This window comes from Eschrichtius robustus, chromosome 8, assembly GCF_028021215.1.
Source record: "Eschrichtius robustus isolate mEscRob2 chromosome 8, mEscRob2.pri, whole genome shotgun sequence".
Classification (NCBI taxonomy): domain Eukaryota; kingdom Metazoa; phylum Chordata; class Mammalia; order Artiodactyla; family Eschrichtiidae; genus Eschrichtius; species Eschrichtius robustus.
The window spans coordinates 82,491,064-82,507,363 of NC_090831.1; the positions used below are offsets into that span (position 1 = coordinate 82,491,064).

The 16,300-nt window shown below is 41.2% G+C and overlaps 1 protein-coding gene across 3 annotated transcripts in view; it reads right to left on the reverse strand.

The window, feature by feature from the left end:
- The window catches only part of CPVL (carboxypeptidase vitellogenic like), a 111,670-nt gene that overhangs the window by 65,955 nt on the left and 29,415 nt on the right, over positions 1–16,300 (reverse strand). For all 3 annotated transcript variants that reach the window (XM_068549223.1, XM_068549222.1, XM_068549221.1), the window contains 4 exons: positions 9,907–10,021; positions 8,861–8,919; positions 7,375–7,454; positions 2,352–2,418 (listed from right to left, as the gene is read on the reverse strand). In XM_068549223.1, the coding sequence (XP_068405324.1) occupies positions 2,352–2,418; positions 7,375–7,454; positions 8,861–8,919; positions 9,907–10,021 (321 nt within the window). The remainder of the gene's footprint in view (positions 1–2,351; positions 2,419–7,374; positions 7,455–8,860; positions 8,920–9,906; positions 10,022–16,300) is intronic.

A 16,300-nucleotide genomic window follows, 5' to 3' on the forward strand; every position in this document is an offset into this window, starting at 1 on the left:
GATCACTCTTCTGTTGGAGGTGGAGACTGGGTGTTTTCCAGGGTTGCTACCAAAATGACAGGAGTGTCACTTCCTCCATCCCCCTGACTCCAGTTATTAGTTCTAGAATGGCCAAGGGATTCAAATGGATAATGAGATTCAGGTATCTGGTGGAATTATTGGGAAAGAGACGTTGAGCTGGTAGGCTATACCTAGAGCTCTGGAGTGGGTTGGAGAGTCAAGGGCACAGGTGAAAAGAACTTATCTGAGAATGAAATCAGTGAAGTGCAAAGCCAAGTGAATAGATGGAGAGAACATGAGACAAAATCCTGATAAGGTTTGAGCAACCAGATCCAGCCACGCCTGATGCCAACAATTCAATCCCCTGTTTTACTTAAGACACTTTGAATAGGGTTTCTGTCACTTGCAAGCAAAAGAGCCTTGACTAATACACCCATATTTATCCTTCAAATCCAATTTAATTGTTGTCTCCTCTGTTTGACTTTTCCTGAGGATCCCATATTGAGAGGTAGCTATTTGCTCACCTTATACTACTTGTCTTTACAACTACTTCTCTAATTGTACTCTTCATTCTGTATGGTACTTACTATTAGACTCAGATTTACAGTAGAGTTAATGTCTTAATCATTGACTTTCTAATACTTGTCCAAAGCCTCAGACATAGTACATACTCAATATATGTGTGTTGAACTGAATTGAATTTGATTCTAAATACTATTTCAGGGAACAATGAACCCTTCAATGGTTTCCCATTACACTTAGAATAAAGTCTAACCACTCTGCCATGAGCAACAGGGCCCTACACGATCAGCCTGCCTCCCCTATCTAAGATCCTTCTACAGTGGCTCAATGCTTTTCCTTGAGTGCACCAAGCCTGTCCCTACCTCAGAGTCTTTGCATTTGCTGTTCCTTCTTCCAGGAAAGCTCTTCTCACGGATATTGCAGAGATCACTCCACTACGTCACTCAGGGCTCTGCTCAATTGTCTCCTTACCGAAGAGGATTGTCTCTGACAATCTTATCCAAAATAACACTTCCATCACTCTCCAGCCCTCACCCTGCTTATCTTTTTCATGACATCTTTTTCAGACATATCGCTGCCTGACCATATGGTACATATTTATTTCTTTCATTATCACTGCTTTCACCTCTGGAATGTACGAATGCAGGGAATTTTTCTGTTTTGTTCACAACTGTACTCCTAGCACCTAAGAATTTCTCTGTTCTCAAAATATTGGCTGCTATACATTTTTAAAATAACCTTAAATTTAAAAGGATGAAAAAAAGCAAACCTTAAGATTGAAACCAACATATGCAAATGAACCTGTTCATTAAATTGTAACATAATCACCCTGGAAAAAAATAGAATTAATTCCCTGCTAGGGCAGGGAAAGTACAAGATAATCCTATAACTTATAACTAATTTGTGCCAAAGAGCAAGGAAATGCTCAAAGGCTAACAGGGACAAATGGGGACAATGTGTCAAAAGGACACAGGAGCCAGCCTGAAGGGTTCCCATTGACCAAATATAGGAAAATACAAGCATCAAAAACAATAATGATAGCAATAAAATTTAACACAGCAAACAGAATTAACAATCCATGAGTCCCCAGTGATATTTTTAAAGTACATATCAGAGAGGAGGAGGAGGGAAAGGTGTTCTCTACAGAAGAATGCCAGATGATGTCTAAAGGAAGATAGATCAGAAAAATCACCATTTTATAACCCCCAGTATAATAACTGATTCAGACAGGAATCATCAGTGGATGCTAAAACTACTTGGTGACATATTTGGTGTGTCTGTGGGGGGGAACAGATGTTCACATGGTCTCAGATTATTTATTAATTTCAAAGGGAAAATGGTACCTTTTCAATGGTGAGATCTGGCAGATACCACCTTGACTAAGTGACCAGTAATGGAACAAAGATGCTATATGCCTTCTGATGTGATAGAATAGAACGTAAACAACAACTTCTATGTAGTGTCTTGCCAAATGTTTTCAGTGAATCTAAGCATTGGAAAAGAGTCAGACAAAGTCAGAAAATGGGACATTCTACAAGGCACCTTGTCTAGACTCTGAATAATCATCATCACAAATGACAACAACACCAACAAAGACGTGGTACTGAGACATGACAACCCATTGTGACATATGAACCTTTATTGGGCACTGAATTTTTAAAACTACGTTATGGAGGACGTTTGGGGGATAACTGGAGAATTTTTTATATGGGCTGAATTAATACTGATGTGTGTGTGTGTACCTACTGAATGAATAAACCACAAGTGTCATAATATATTTCAGTCCTGATGATGTTGGAAGCATGCAAGAAAACATGACTTCAACTCACCTCCCCAGTGGCATAAAAGTCATTGTCTTTATAGTCAGAGAACAACTGGAAAAACTGAGTAAGTGCACTGCAAAAAGAAGAACAACAATAAAAATCACACGGAATCATGCTATGCTACCCAATTTCACCCTTGGACAATAGGTTTCACATTTGAATTAAGATACCATTATGCTATAAGTTCCTGTAGGCATTTTTTCAACGACTCATGTGCATAACACTCCATGCTCTGTGGATGGTTAGAAAAATACTTGTGGGCTTACTTTGCGATACTCAAAGTTGAGACAAGTGAACATCAACACTCTGGGAAGGTTTCCAAACCCCTGCGTTGCCAACTTGGATCACCCACCTGTTGAGGGGACCCTTGAGCAAAGTGCTACAGGCTTTCACCTATTACTTAGCAATTTGTGGAGTTAGTTCTGCAAACCTTATGACCCCATTCATCTCGGGTTGCGGTGAGGTAATGGGAACCTTAGTTGCTTACCAACCTCTCTTTGTGGGGAACCTGAACATTTCTATATTCTAACGGGGCTCCCAGCATTTCAGTGTTTTAATAACCAAAGAACAGAAAAGCTGTAAAATGACTGTAGTCCAAGGGAAAACCACCAAATGGTCACAGACATTGAAGTAAATGCACAGTGGCCTCCAGGGTCAAAAGAATCACATTTAGGAAAGAATGCCAACAGCCACCTTGGTATGCTGAAATAGATTTAAACAGCCTCAAGAAATTATTTTATAATAAGCAAGAAAAGGGTGGATTATTGAATCATTCTCTACTTGAACAAAATCTTTCAGAAAGGAAACAAAAACCTGTGAAACTCAGAAGCTTTATGAATGTTTTGACCCAGATTGCAATGCCTGAGAAGCTAGGCAGGGTTTCTGTTCCAGTTTCCTGCTGAGGGACTAAAAGCCGTAAACCAGCCAGTGAACATGAAAGGCAAGGAGGCCCTGCAAAACCAGGAGAAGGAGAAAGTTCAAGGGTCACCCAGAGGCAAAACTGGGTCATTACAATCACCGTGATCCTGGAAACACTTAATTTTCAAAGGCTCCATAAAAACCCACCATTAAACTCTACTGTAGAGTTGCAGTGTATTTCTCTGTTTATTATTTATAGTAACTAAAATCTTTGTAGCAACTAAATCTGGGAAGCTGCATTATATAGCGTCCATGTTTGTGCTGGCAATGAGCTGGCTTTAGAGCTGAGATAAAAATAGGAGTTTATTCTCCAGCTTTCCCTCTCCAACCTTCAGGCTAAAAACTACTTGTCTTTCTCTCTGCCTGCTAGTTGGAATGGCAATAGACATTTTAATATAGTAAATCTGAACTAAGCCTTGTGCTTTAGCTTAAAGCTTATTTCCTTAAAGAATTTGTTGGAGGATTGTCAGGGCTGCTAGATTTAGCAAATAAAAACAAAAGATGTACAATTAAATTTGAGTTTCAGATAAACAACAAATAATGTTTCAGTATAAATATGTTCCAAATATTTCATGCGACATACGTAGATTAAAACATTATTCGTTGTTCATCTGAAATTCAAATTTAACTGGGCATTCTGTATTTTATCTGACAATCTTAGCTGAAGGAGATAATCTCCCAGGTTGCTTCCAGCCTGAAAAAGCAGGATTATCTAGCTGAAGTTTCCAAGGCAAGGTCCCACTTAAGGAAGCTATCACAGAGATTTAATTTCACAGTAGGATATGAACAAAAATTTGGCTAATCATAGCAAGGCCTTAGTAGGTCTTTCTTAAATGGGAACGAAGAATGAAAAAGGTAAATTTAGTAAGTTGCATGTACATATGTCATTTGCTCTTTGAACTGTGTTTTCATCAAGGACTATACCATTACGTGGTGAAGGGTTGTTTCAAAATAATATCTAGAATCATGCTCACATAAAATTGCAAATTTTAGAAGTAGAAATGCCAAAATACATAAGGCATAATACATACACGTGTGTGTGTGCCATGCACTCCACGCATTTACTCAGGCACAAGCGCCACATGGCACACAAAGCATGCCTCTTCCAGGTGTTTCCATTTGGCGACCTTGCTGGCATTGTGCCAAGGCCTTGTCAATTTGAGTCAAATTTTAGTCAAAGGCTACCTGGTGGCAGAAAGGTACATTAAAGGACAATAGGATGAAACACAGATTGCAAGGGTGAATGAGTAGGAGAAAATACTCCTCAGATAATTTTTTTAAAAGGGAAGATGGGTTCAGGGCAGAGAAGGTAGATGTGAATGATAACGCATTATAGATCCAAAGACAGCCTTGGACTTTGGTCAGCTCTAGTGGAGTCAGGGTCATAGTAAATACAAGACATCCAGGAGAACTGAGGTTAAAATAATCTCAGCAGAAGCTCCCTACGAACAAAAGCCAAACAAGGTGTAGCTTTAGTCGCTGACAGGCTGAAAGAAGCACAGCAACAAGAATCTCGGTGGTTTCGTTCTGTTGCATCAGATGGGGAGCCATTCTCTGCATTCATTCATTCCACTTCTAGTATGGCCAGGCCATGATCTCTGCCTGCACCCATCGTGCAGTATTGTTCTCATTTAATATATGAAACCTGTTTCATAGTCACACTGTCATGAAGCTTTGTTTAGCGATACATACTATCTCCCATGCAAACCAATACGTGGAACAGAATAGCAGCGTTTCCCTTTGGCTCCTAAGAAAATAACTTCAGGCACGCCGGGAGAGTGGGGACTGGGGAGCTTGCTTACTACTGTATCAGCAGCACCAGGAACAATGTCGGGCACATAGTAGGCCATCAAAAAATAGTGGTAGAGGGAGAGTGGCACCAGCTGGTCTACTCCAAAGTTAGAAAATTTATTATTCTTTAGGAAATTTATATTTTTTTCTAAACCAGAGAGGCACTGTGGTCCTAAACACATTCCAAATAGAAAAAAAAATTTTTAAACATCTTGTTAATGAAAAAGTTTCACTTCCAAACACAAAGAAGAGCAGCCTACATGTGAATGTCAAACGTCTTTAGGAGTCTCCTCCTTACAGCCGTGCACTAATAGTAGTGAAAAGGAATTGGATTTTCAGAAAAAAAAGAAAGATGGTTTTCAAAGGGAGAAAAAGAATGTTCTACTTTTTTTTTTTTTTTTTTTTTGTTCTACTCTTTAAACCAATAGTAGACAATTTATAGGTTTCAAAGCGACCTTCTTATTCCAAACACCCATCTGGACAGCTGGAGAGAAGACTGTAGTCACAAAGGGAAACAAATAGTGCAAACCATAAAGGAAACAGCTGAAATCAGTTTTCTGCACTACTCTTGATTAACTACTTTCCAGTTCTAAGAGCCTGAAGCAAAAAGAACTAAAACAGCTATAAACAATGGATGCTTTGAAATAGGTTCTCTTTACATGTCTTGCAAGAGGAGATGAACCACATGTCAGCAGTAAATATCCACTCAGAGGGTCAACTGGAAGTTGTGACCATCTCTGGGGGAGGGGCAGGAGAGCCAGAAAAGGAAGGGCAAGGGTGCAAGGCTCTGGCTTAGAGGGTCTGATGCATTTCCTTACTACAGACCCTCCGCCCTCAGGGTGTTTGCTAGTTAAACAACTGAGGTTGTTTGGATTTAAGCCAAAAGAGGGTTGGAGTAGGAGGAGGGTATGGGGGAGAAGTAGGTTTCCGATCTGAAAAATGAGAGCTCACAGTCAGTGCTAAATGAGAAAGACATGGCGCTTGAGTAAACTTGTAAAGACAGCCGGCAGGATTATGTCTGTGGCGAGAAAAAGGAGGTGCGTGAGCTGGGGGCAGGGGAGAGACCCCTGTCAGGATCTGGCTAATCTGCCCCCAGGACCCATTGTATCTGGAAGCAGAAGTGTGGGTCCTATCCAGCCCGCCTAGAAACTGAATGAAAGTGTTAAAATAATGGGACATGTGGCAGATGAAAGTGTGCAAGACAGACAACAGCCATATCATTTTCTGGGGCAGCAGAGAAGAGAGAAAAATCTCTGGGAGAGAGGCCGGAAGCTCTTCCTTCCTCTCCCCCTCTCCCACCCCTCCCAGCCATTGGCCTCGGGGAGAAAGAAGAATAAAACGGAAAGCTTTTGTCAGAGATCAAAAAACTCTGACTCCTATTAGAGTCACTTTCACTTTGGGGATTGGTTGGGTTTGCTCACCAAGTAATTAGCAGAATGAGTGTTTGGGCAGGGTAAAGGAGCTAGTTAACTCTTCCTGGCCACTAGGATTCTTTTAGTAAATTATTACAATGCGTAAAGCGGTGCCCTAGTGATCTGAAAGAATCCAGGACTTGGTCTCTAGTAATAATTTACAGACTGGAAAAAAAATGTGACCGAATAAGAAAGGTCACTTACTTTAAAAACAAGTACTAAAAAATAGCTATAATGAATGTAAGAAAAAGAAAGGAAGACATTATACGTATACTGTTTGATCAGGCTTACAACGTCACATTTTCCTTAAATTTTTTTTTTTTTTTTTTTTAGTAAAAGAATAATTTTGTAATATGAAGGGAAAAGTAAGAGACTCGCTTAACAAGCTGAGCTTTCAGCCTGGAAAAGGCATGAAGGAGAAACACAAGAGTAAAAAATTGCAGTTTGTGAAGGCCACAAAAGGAGGAATCCTGGGAAAGAAAACAAACAAACATCCGAGATGTGGTTTCCTGGCAAGTGCAAAGTTCAATATAATGTTGGAAAGCAAGCAGAAACCTCTCAGGCATCTAGTTGAAAGGTTGGAAAATCATCTTTGGTTGAATAATTCTGCTCTGTTTCCATTGTTTTTCAAAAGCTATGTTTACAAAATTAAAATTATGCCTTAAGATGTCAGTTCTTCTTGCTACTTCCTCTACGTTCATACTTATCAATGATAATGTAATAAAGTGGAAAATAGGCCGTGTGCGTGTGTGCGCACACACACACCTCACATAGAAGTATTCTTAAAAGATCTTCAGGAAATGGACTATGAAGACCAATCAATAATACTTCTACTACTGGAAGAATTTTCCTATTGAAACAGAAAAACGTTTGGTCTGAAGAAGGCTGAAAGAGTCAGGGCCTTTTACCTGTATAAGTCTCGTGCTACGTCATCCTCATCCACTGCGTATCCCTGGAGATGTTCAGTAAAACTGAAGCCTGTGCCCACCTGAAGGTGAAATGAATAAGCAGGTATAAACACAGAGGAACACATGTCCTGCTGAGAGATACCACATGGGAAGGAAATCAATCTTATTCCAAAGGCCATGACTTTGACCTCAGATTTTTGCCATCACCCATATGCACTCAGCCGTCCTCACAGGAGGATGCTGCATGTCACCTATGTCCCCCTTCCCCCCTCCAAGCCCAAACAAAATAGCAGCGCAAAGCTCTGCCCTGAAGCCAGTGACTGAGCTGCTCCGATCCTGCAGTGGGGACCCTGCCAGATGTTGCTTTAAGAACAAGAAATTCACCTTTCCTGGCTCCTGCTACAGTATCAAAAGACCCCAAGTTGTCTCCTCTCTGAAACCTGGAGGGTGCACTGCTCTGCCTGCTAAGAAGGAAATTAGGCTGGAGATAAAAGATAGTTGTGTGTGTGTGTAGTTATTTTTTCCCATTTCTTTATTTATGGGAAATATGGCCACTAAGCCCTTTCACCTTCAGCAGACAAGCGGCTTCAAAATAAAGATTAGCTTTAAACTAATACTTCCTTATACCTAGAAGTTCATGGACAATTGAGCTGTAAATCAATAGAAGAAGCTACTACTTATTTTGGGTCAATAATATACATAAGGAATGCACCCCCTCCACACACACCAGTTGTAAATATTTTTGCTTTTGTTTTTTCTCCAAACATCCAAGAGAACAGGACATTTAATTAAACTTTTATTTAAATATGGTATTATAGACTAGGAAAAAGGATGGTTGACAAAACATGGGGGAGGGCAAGAATGTTGGACTTTTTTCTCCCTATTTTTCTGTTTTATCTTTGAACCATCTGGGAAATGAAAGAAGTTAGAGAAATCAGTTAGAGGGCAAAGATACTCCCAATCTGCAGAAGCTGACCCTAAAGTTACTTTCCTATACTGCAGTTTATAGGATTTAATTTCATAAGAACTTCCCAAGGAGAATTCCACCTTTTGCTGCCCCCGAGATGTGGCATTCTGTTCACTGTGATAAGTGAAGGGGGCCAGTTTTGACTTTTTATATCTAGAACTCAATTTGAAAGATTAGGACTTCCCATACTATATAATAACCCATGCTATAGAGAAACCCATATCATTACCAGAAAGAAACTAATCCCTTATCCTGGATGGTATAATTCAGTGATCAGGACATTTTATAAGATTAGAAATGAGGGAAGGAGAGAAGGCAGCAAGTAAAATTCCCAAACTTGGATGTAATGATACATGTTAGAAAAGTTAAATTTCAAATGTGTTCTTTAAATAGACAATTATATTTTAAAAAGAAAAAAATTAAATCTGTATTTTTTTCTATTTCTTAAATGTACTTAATGAAAGAAAAAAGACAAGAGAGACCAACACTGCCATTTCACAGGACCCTGGGGATACTCACTGGATTATCAATGTAGAGCATGGAAAATGTAGTGGTCCAAGGAAAGTCTCTGGCACGCACTAGTAAAGCAGAGAAGATGTTTTAGACTGGGTCATTAATAAAACATCCCATCTAATGTCTAGCTCTGGTTAGGAGCCCAACATGCCCACCTGTCCTCTCCAGGTCAGCGAACCCTTGGTGTCCCTCTGACGTTGCGTTATATTCTCATAGTAGGGAACAGATATCAGCACTTTTTTCTTCTCCCCTCCTCTCCTTTACTTTTCCCAGAACCAGAGAGTTTCTACATCTAAGATGAACTTTGGAAACAAAACCCCGTGCAACTGATTCATGCAGAAACACCCATCAACCAGGGATGCAATAAACCCATCTGTCCAATTGGGTGAATCATCCTTAATGTCCAATTCTCCAGAATCTGCTTCCTCCCATCCAATGCTGAAGAGAACCACAACTTCAACAGAATTGTGTACATGAATATACTGAGTCACAAACTGGTTCACCCTCCAAATTCTAACCCAGGGAAAGTAAACAGTCTCCCCTCCCCACCAAAAAATGAGATGGAGGTAAACCTGGGTTACAGCTGGATGTGGTTCCTTCTCCATTCCTTCCTTCATGCCAGCCCCAGCCCTCAGTATCTTGCTTCCAAGATATCCGATCATTCATGTGACTGAACCGTACAGTGTTCAGTTCATGTGAATAACTAGGGATATAATTCCACCCATTTGTCCTACGCAAAAGGGCTTACCCAAATAGTAATAAATACCAACTGTTTTCACAAGCCCGGATCACTTGAGTCAGCAGCAGACTGGCAGAACAAAGCTTGGAACGTTTCACCCAAATTTAAAGGGAGAAAGCAGCCCAGCCAGGACACGCACCCTGGTAGCTCCTCCTTCTTGGACAAACATTGCCAGAAAGTTATGTTTTTATAATCTGGAACTGTAAAGCTATTTCTAGTGGTTCACTGTTCACTCTTAAGTTATTTCTAGAGCAGATAATAAGGTTCAAATGAAGAACTCTCCATGGGAAAACAGAGTCCAAGCAGCACTTACCGGTCATGTTTCTTGTGACAATATAAGGTCCGTGTTCCACAAAGAGTCCAAACATGGATGAGCCTCCCGGCCCGCCCTGCAGCCAGAGGACGACTGGAGCATTCCATGGCTCTATCTAGAAGGGACAAAGAACCCAGTGACTACACAGAGTGCTAAGGCTGCAGAATACATCCAAGCAAATTTACCCAAATCCTCCGTCTTTCACAGCCTTGACTAAGTCTCATCAAGCCTTCCCAGACCCCAGTGACCATTCTCCACTGTCATCTCTTGTTGTTTTGATTTAGTATTTGTTTCATATGCCGGTATCTATCTTGTGCAGTTAAGTCTTTTCTCACTAATAGCCAGAAAAGCCACAGATTGTAGACGCTTAGCCTTTGTATGCCCCTAGACACCCAGCATACTGCCTAGGGCACGGTTAGATTTTTTTTAACTCTTTAAACTTTCTGGGGACTCTTCCATTTGACCAACATATTCCCAAAGAGGCACAACAAAGGATCCATCCTCCTCAGTGACAATTTGCCCCTTTCACTGAGAGCCCAAATTGCCTTTCTGATTTTATTTACAGAGAAGGTGTCCACAGAGATAACAGGAACTTCATTCAACATGATGAAACTGAGACGAACAGAGACAGGCCCTGAGTGATCTAGTCCATGCAAACAACAGCAACAAAACCCTGAACAAGGTATGGATTTATTTAGGAGATGTGGCCGATGTGAATAAGGAAGGGTCACTGGCAGGGTTGGGATGCTGGAAATGAGCCACTGGCAGTGGTCAACACCATCACCCCTGATGACAGAGGGGTCTTCACTTCTTTCACGCAGCACCTCGCAGGGGTTGGCACCACGCTAGGAGGAGGTCCTAGCGGAGCAGTGAGTGAAAAAGACAATTCCTTGCCCTCTTCAAGCTTACATTTCATTGGAAATACTGACAGTCAATAAATGAATAAATACGAGGATTAAAGAGTGTGGAGAGGAAATAGGGGTGATGTTAAAAGAGCAAGTGAGGGCAAAGAAAGAGGCATTTCCTTTGGACACAGTGATCAGGGAAATTCTCAGTGAGATCCTGAGAGTGAAATTGAGACGTGGAAGCTGAGAAGGATCCAGCCACAAGGAGAGCCAGGGAACGATGCTGTAGATGGAAGAAATCCTCAAGACAGGGAAGAACTGGGTGGGAGAGCAGTGAGCATGGAGGTTGCCTGGCCCTACATGAAGCCTTGGGAGCAATCTGAAGGAAGCTCCACTTGGTCTCCACAAGGCTCAAAGCAGAACCTGACAGTGAGTCCTCATTTGATGTCATGGCTCATCTGATGTGCGGTCAGTCAGGTCTGGCAAGAAAGGATCCTACTGCTTCAGCCCAGAATGAAATCCTGCAACCTCTTACTTAGCCCAGTCACACAGAGACAAATCAGTGTTGCATTAGAAGGTCAGAGTGGATTGGCTCATCCACCTGGATGATGTGAGAAGGCTGTGGGCAGAAGGCAAGATGAACTCAAGGGGAGGGGATCTGGGACCCACAGCCAAGAACCTGGAAGAAGAGCTGATCTTACAGGGTTCTAACCATGAAAACAGGGGGGACAGAGGGATTTCTCTTATCTAGTCACCAAATATCTACAGAGTCCTTTGGCAGCTTTGGGAAGGGGCCAAGGGAGCGTGCTGAAAGAGTGGCAGTGGTCAGAACAGCTGTGAGCTGGAGAAGAGCCTCCCCAGGAGGGGCCACCTGGGATCCACTCTCCAGTGTTAAGGAATTAAATGAGATAATATAATACTTGCAAAGCCCTTGGAGCAAAACCTAATGCATGATAAAAAGCGCATTAAGCACGAATGATTATTATAACTAAGGAACCAGGTAGAAAAGGTAGGAGCCCAGAGTCAGACTGGGAACTCAGATCAGCAGGGCTGTAGCTCCAAGAGTCAGCACAGTGTAATGGATAAGTCTTGTGAGCTCTTGTCCCAAACTGGATTCCAATCTGGGCCACTAGCTGTGCGACTTTAGGCAAGTTGCCTAAGCCCTGTGGACCTCAGTTTCCCCACCTGTAAAATGGGGATCAATAATAGTACCTATGCCATGTGGTGGTTGGGAGGACTAAATAAATTAATTTTCATAAAACCCAGTGAGTGGCATATAGTGCATGTTCTACACGATGTTAGCTATTGCTACTGGGTTGGCCAAAAGAGTTCGTTCGGGTTTTTCTGTACCATCTTATGGAAAAACCCGAAGGAACTTTCTGGCCAACTCAGTATAATAGAAAAATACTCGGAATTTATAGACAGTTTTCATGTAAACCATCTATAAATGAGAGAATAGGAAAAGTGGGTTGTTTGCTGTTTTTTCTTGCTCCTTTGGACATCTTCCCTGGTCAGTTTTTCGCTAGTTGGTTCTCTTGCCTCAAGTGTTGCAAATGTCTATAAAGAATTCAAGAGAACCAGGAACTTATAAGTTGAAGCAGAAAAAATTAACATCAAAGCTGGACTTCTAAAGCCACTGTGGGGAAGCAGAGTGACCCTGGAACTGGTAGCCAGACAGGTGCTGGTTCTACTTGGCCACGTAATAGCTGTGTAATCCTGGGCCTCAGATTCTTCCAGCCCTCTGCTGCCTCATCCATCAAAGGGCAATAAATGCCCACCTCACAGGCTTGCCCAAGGACCCTAATGAGAAAATGTATCATGAAATGATATTGTCAACTCTACTGTGCTGAATAAATATAACCACCTCTGCCCTAGACTGCCTGGCTCCAACTGTGTGTTTTGTTTGAACAAGTGATTTTTATCTCCCCTCCGATCCGCTATCTTGCTATTCAATATCATTCCCCAGGACCACCTTCCGCTTGTATTCACTCAGCAGTAGGAGAGTATTAGAGGTGGAGAGAGGATGGAATCTAGATGGAAGTAGTTCCAGCCTCCCGGGCGTGTGAGATACTGTGAGTCCATCCATTCTAGCAGACCTCCAGCCCCCCACTTCCTTTCTATCGTGCACATGAGCTTCTAGAAGCCCTGGAGAGCTACCCATGAGCCAGTGGTTCTCAACCTTGGCCACCCATTAAAATAATCTGGAGAGCTTTTTTAAAAAAAACTACTGCTTAGGCCCAAATCCCAGCGATTCCAATTCAACTGGTCTGGGGTGAGGCAGGCATCAGTCTGTTTTAAAAGCTCCCAGGTGGTTAAATGTACAGGCAGGGCTGAAAATCTGTGAGGGTGATGGAGAGTTTGCCCTCTTGGGTGCCCAGGGCCCTCTGATCTCCACCCTATCCTCCCCTGCTTTTCATGTCCCTTCCTGTGACCTGGCACAATGATGGGACCTCCGGGCTCTCAGAAAAATAGGCTGACCCTGAGAGGCCACACTACAAAGTCAAGTCCAACACCTCAGTGCCAAACATCTTTATTATGCGACTTTGAAGCACAGGACACTGCATTCTTGGAGTGCTTAAATAACAGGAGATCTGCACACACACCTCCAACCTCAGCTGACCCTGCTCCTCAAATTTACTTTCCTGAAGGAGGTGAATGAGCTCAACAACCTCTGAAGAAGCCCATTTTTTAAAAGAAAACTCCACGCATACATCTTCTTACTCTGATGAGCCAACCAACCTATGAACTAATCCTACCCTTATCTGGAATGAAATGCAAAAGTCAGATGCTGGAAAAGAAAGGTGCACGTGTACATCGCAAAAAGCCCAGGAGTTCGTTATAACGCAGCCTGCGGACTTCTGTAATATGCTATGACATCACAATGTCATGACATATAGCAATAATTATGTCAATAATAATGGCATAACGTTATTATGTGATAATTCCTTGGGTGATATATTCAGCTCTCAGTTGTGAGAATGAAACCCTTCTCCCACTCGCTACCCCCCATTTAGGAAAGAATAAAAGTAAATGAAGACACCCTGAACAAAACCACACTGCAAAACTTAGGATCAAATGAAGTAAGAAACAGCTGCTTTACTTCATTTACAGATTTACAAAATTCAGGACTTTTAAAGTACTTATTATTTTGAAACTATAATTCAAGAGTGTATGAAACAAGAGAGAGTGTTTATTTTTGTCAAAATTTTGAAAATTTTTACTTAAAGCTTTTCATATTATAAAGAAAGTACTTATTCTTCATTTTTTTCCTAAGAGGGTATAAAAAAATTCCCCCTTTCCCCACCAATCCTATTCCCTAGAGATGATCATAGAAATATTTAGTCTTCCAGATTTTTCTCTATACCCCACCTCACCTCCCCACATGTACATATACACGTATCTTATAGATGTTACATATGCGATATACATAAGCACTTTTTTTTTTCAAAAATAGAATCAGGCTATACATAATATTCTGTATTTGCTGTATTCACTTAACAACATGTTGTGGAAATATCTTCATATCAGTACATATTATCATTTGGCTGAATAGTCCGACACTCTGAATTTACAACAATGTATTAATTCATTTAACATATAACATGAACAGGCATTATTCTAGGGCTGGGGATTCAGACCAGCTCCACTCATGGACAGGAAGGATACTTAACGATTAAGAGCATGGGTTTTGGCACCAGACTGCCAGGGTATGAATTCTAATTATGTGATTTTAGAGCTGTGTGACCTTGGGCAAGTTACTTAACGTCTCTGTGTCTCAGTGTCTTCTGCTTGAAAATTATAATAATAATGTCTATCGTACAGGATTGCTGTGCAGATTCAGAGTTAATATACGCCCAGCATTTGAACAGTTCCTGACATGTCTACTTAAATGTTAGCTCTGATTACTTTTCTGGTAAGGTGGGAAGACAGGTAATAAATAAATAAGCGGGTGATATGAAAGAGCAATGGACAGACATTAGATTGAACATTTAAAGAAGTCCTCTGGTGATGGGCTAACATTTGAGCTGAGACCGGAAAGGTGAGTAATCCCCTATTGATAAAAATTTATATATTTAACTAAAAAGAAAATAAAATCTCTACTAATGACATATAGGTCAGAGTAGTGTAGCAAGAAGTGATGATCAAAAAGAAGGGACAAGGAAATTCTAAATATAAAAGAAGGGACAAAGGAATCCTAAATAGTTAAGTGAAAAGTCTTTCTAACAACAGAAGGGTGGGCACGCAGGTCCCACAAATCTGCCCTCTTCTTGGAGAGCAAGAAACTATGGCTTTGCCTCAGAAGTCCTTTCAATTCTTCTGGTGACCCCTGGTGGCCAATTCATGAACTTGGACATTCCTCCCTCAGGGTTTGTTCCTAAAGGAACAGCCCAGAAGGAGGCAGGTTATCTATTGTTTTTCAGATCCCTACTGAAGTAAATTTCAGTCTCACATTAGCGAATTCCATTATTTATTCACTATGATAGTGAAAAAATCTACCCTATGCCTTAATAGATTGTCATTCGAAGTAAGTAAAACATTTATTTGGTTTAACATTCTGTACTTAAAGAGATTCTTAGAAACACCCAGCTTTTTCCTTTCTCCTTGCTTCTAAGTAAGCATAGAGGAGACTCTATATGGGAACACTAATGAAATGAAACCAGTACTCAACACTCCTGCCCTACTGCTTCCCACGTGGGTAGCATCCCCTTATGTTCTGAGTCTTCCTTTTCATCCCTGCTCCCCATCAAACCATACCCATCTTCGTTCCATCCTCCCAGGCCCTCCTCTACATCACGTGGTAGAGATAACCTTCTACTCAGGCCTTACACATAATCACTGAAGTAGTACATTCATACGTCGGGGCCAGGGGAGCACTATAAAGACTTGCCGATTTCAGTACTGTCAGGTAACAAGATTGTATTTTACACAGAGGACTTGCTGGAGTAACTCTAGGGAATCTTAGGTACCCAACAAGTATTGGGGCAATATTTTCTGCCAATGCCTAGGGCTGGGTACATATTCTAGCCACCCTCTTCCTGAACCCCCAACAAGGAACACCACACTTTGTAAGAGAAAACAGCAACTTAACCACTATAGACCCAAATCAATGTACCACTTAAAATAAGAAGTGCAATTAGTAAATTAATTAAGTCTCTCTTCACACTTCTATATGCAGAGGCTGATCATTTTTGGTTTAAGTAATGTGTTCTGTCATAAAGGAAGTCATTAGTACCCCAAGTAAATGTCTTGAAATTCCCCCAAGTATGTTTGAATGGACTCCCATTGTGCCACACAGATCCCAGTTTAGCTGCTACACTAATGGTATTAATCAAGACAGAGCTTTTTATTTAAAGCAATTGGTTTTGTGCCTAGAATTGTTAACTAGGTACCTAACAACATTTTTTAATAGTATTTGTTAATTAATTTATTTATTTTTGGTTGTTTTGGGTCTCCGTTGCTGCGCGCGGGCTTTCTCTAGTTGCGTCGAGCAGGGTCTACTCTTCATTGCGGTGCGTGGGCTTCTCATTGCAGTGGCTTCTCTTGTTGCA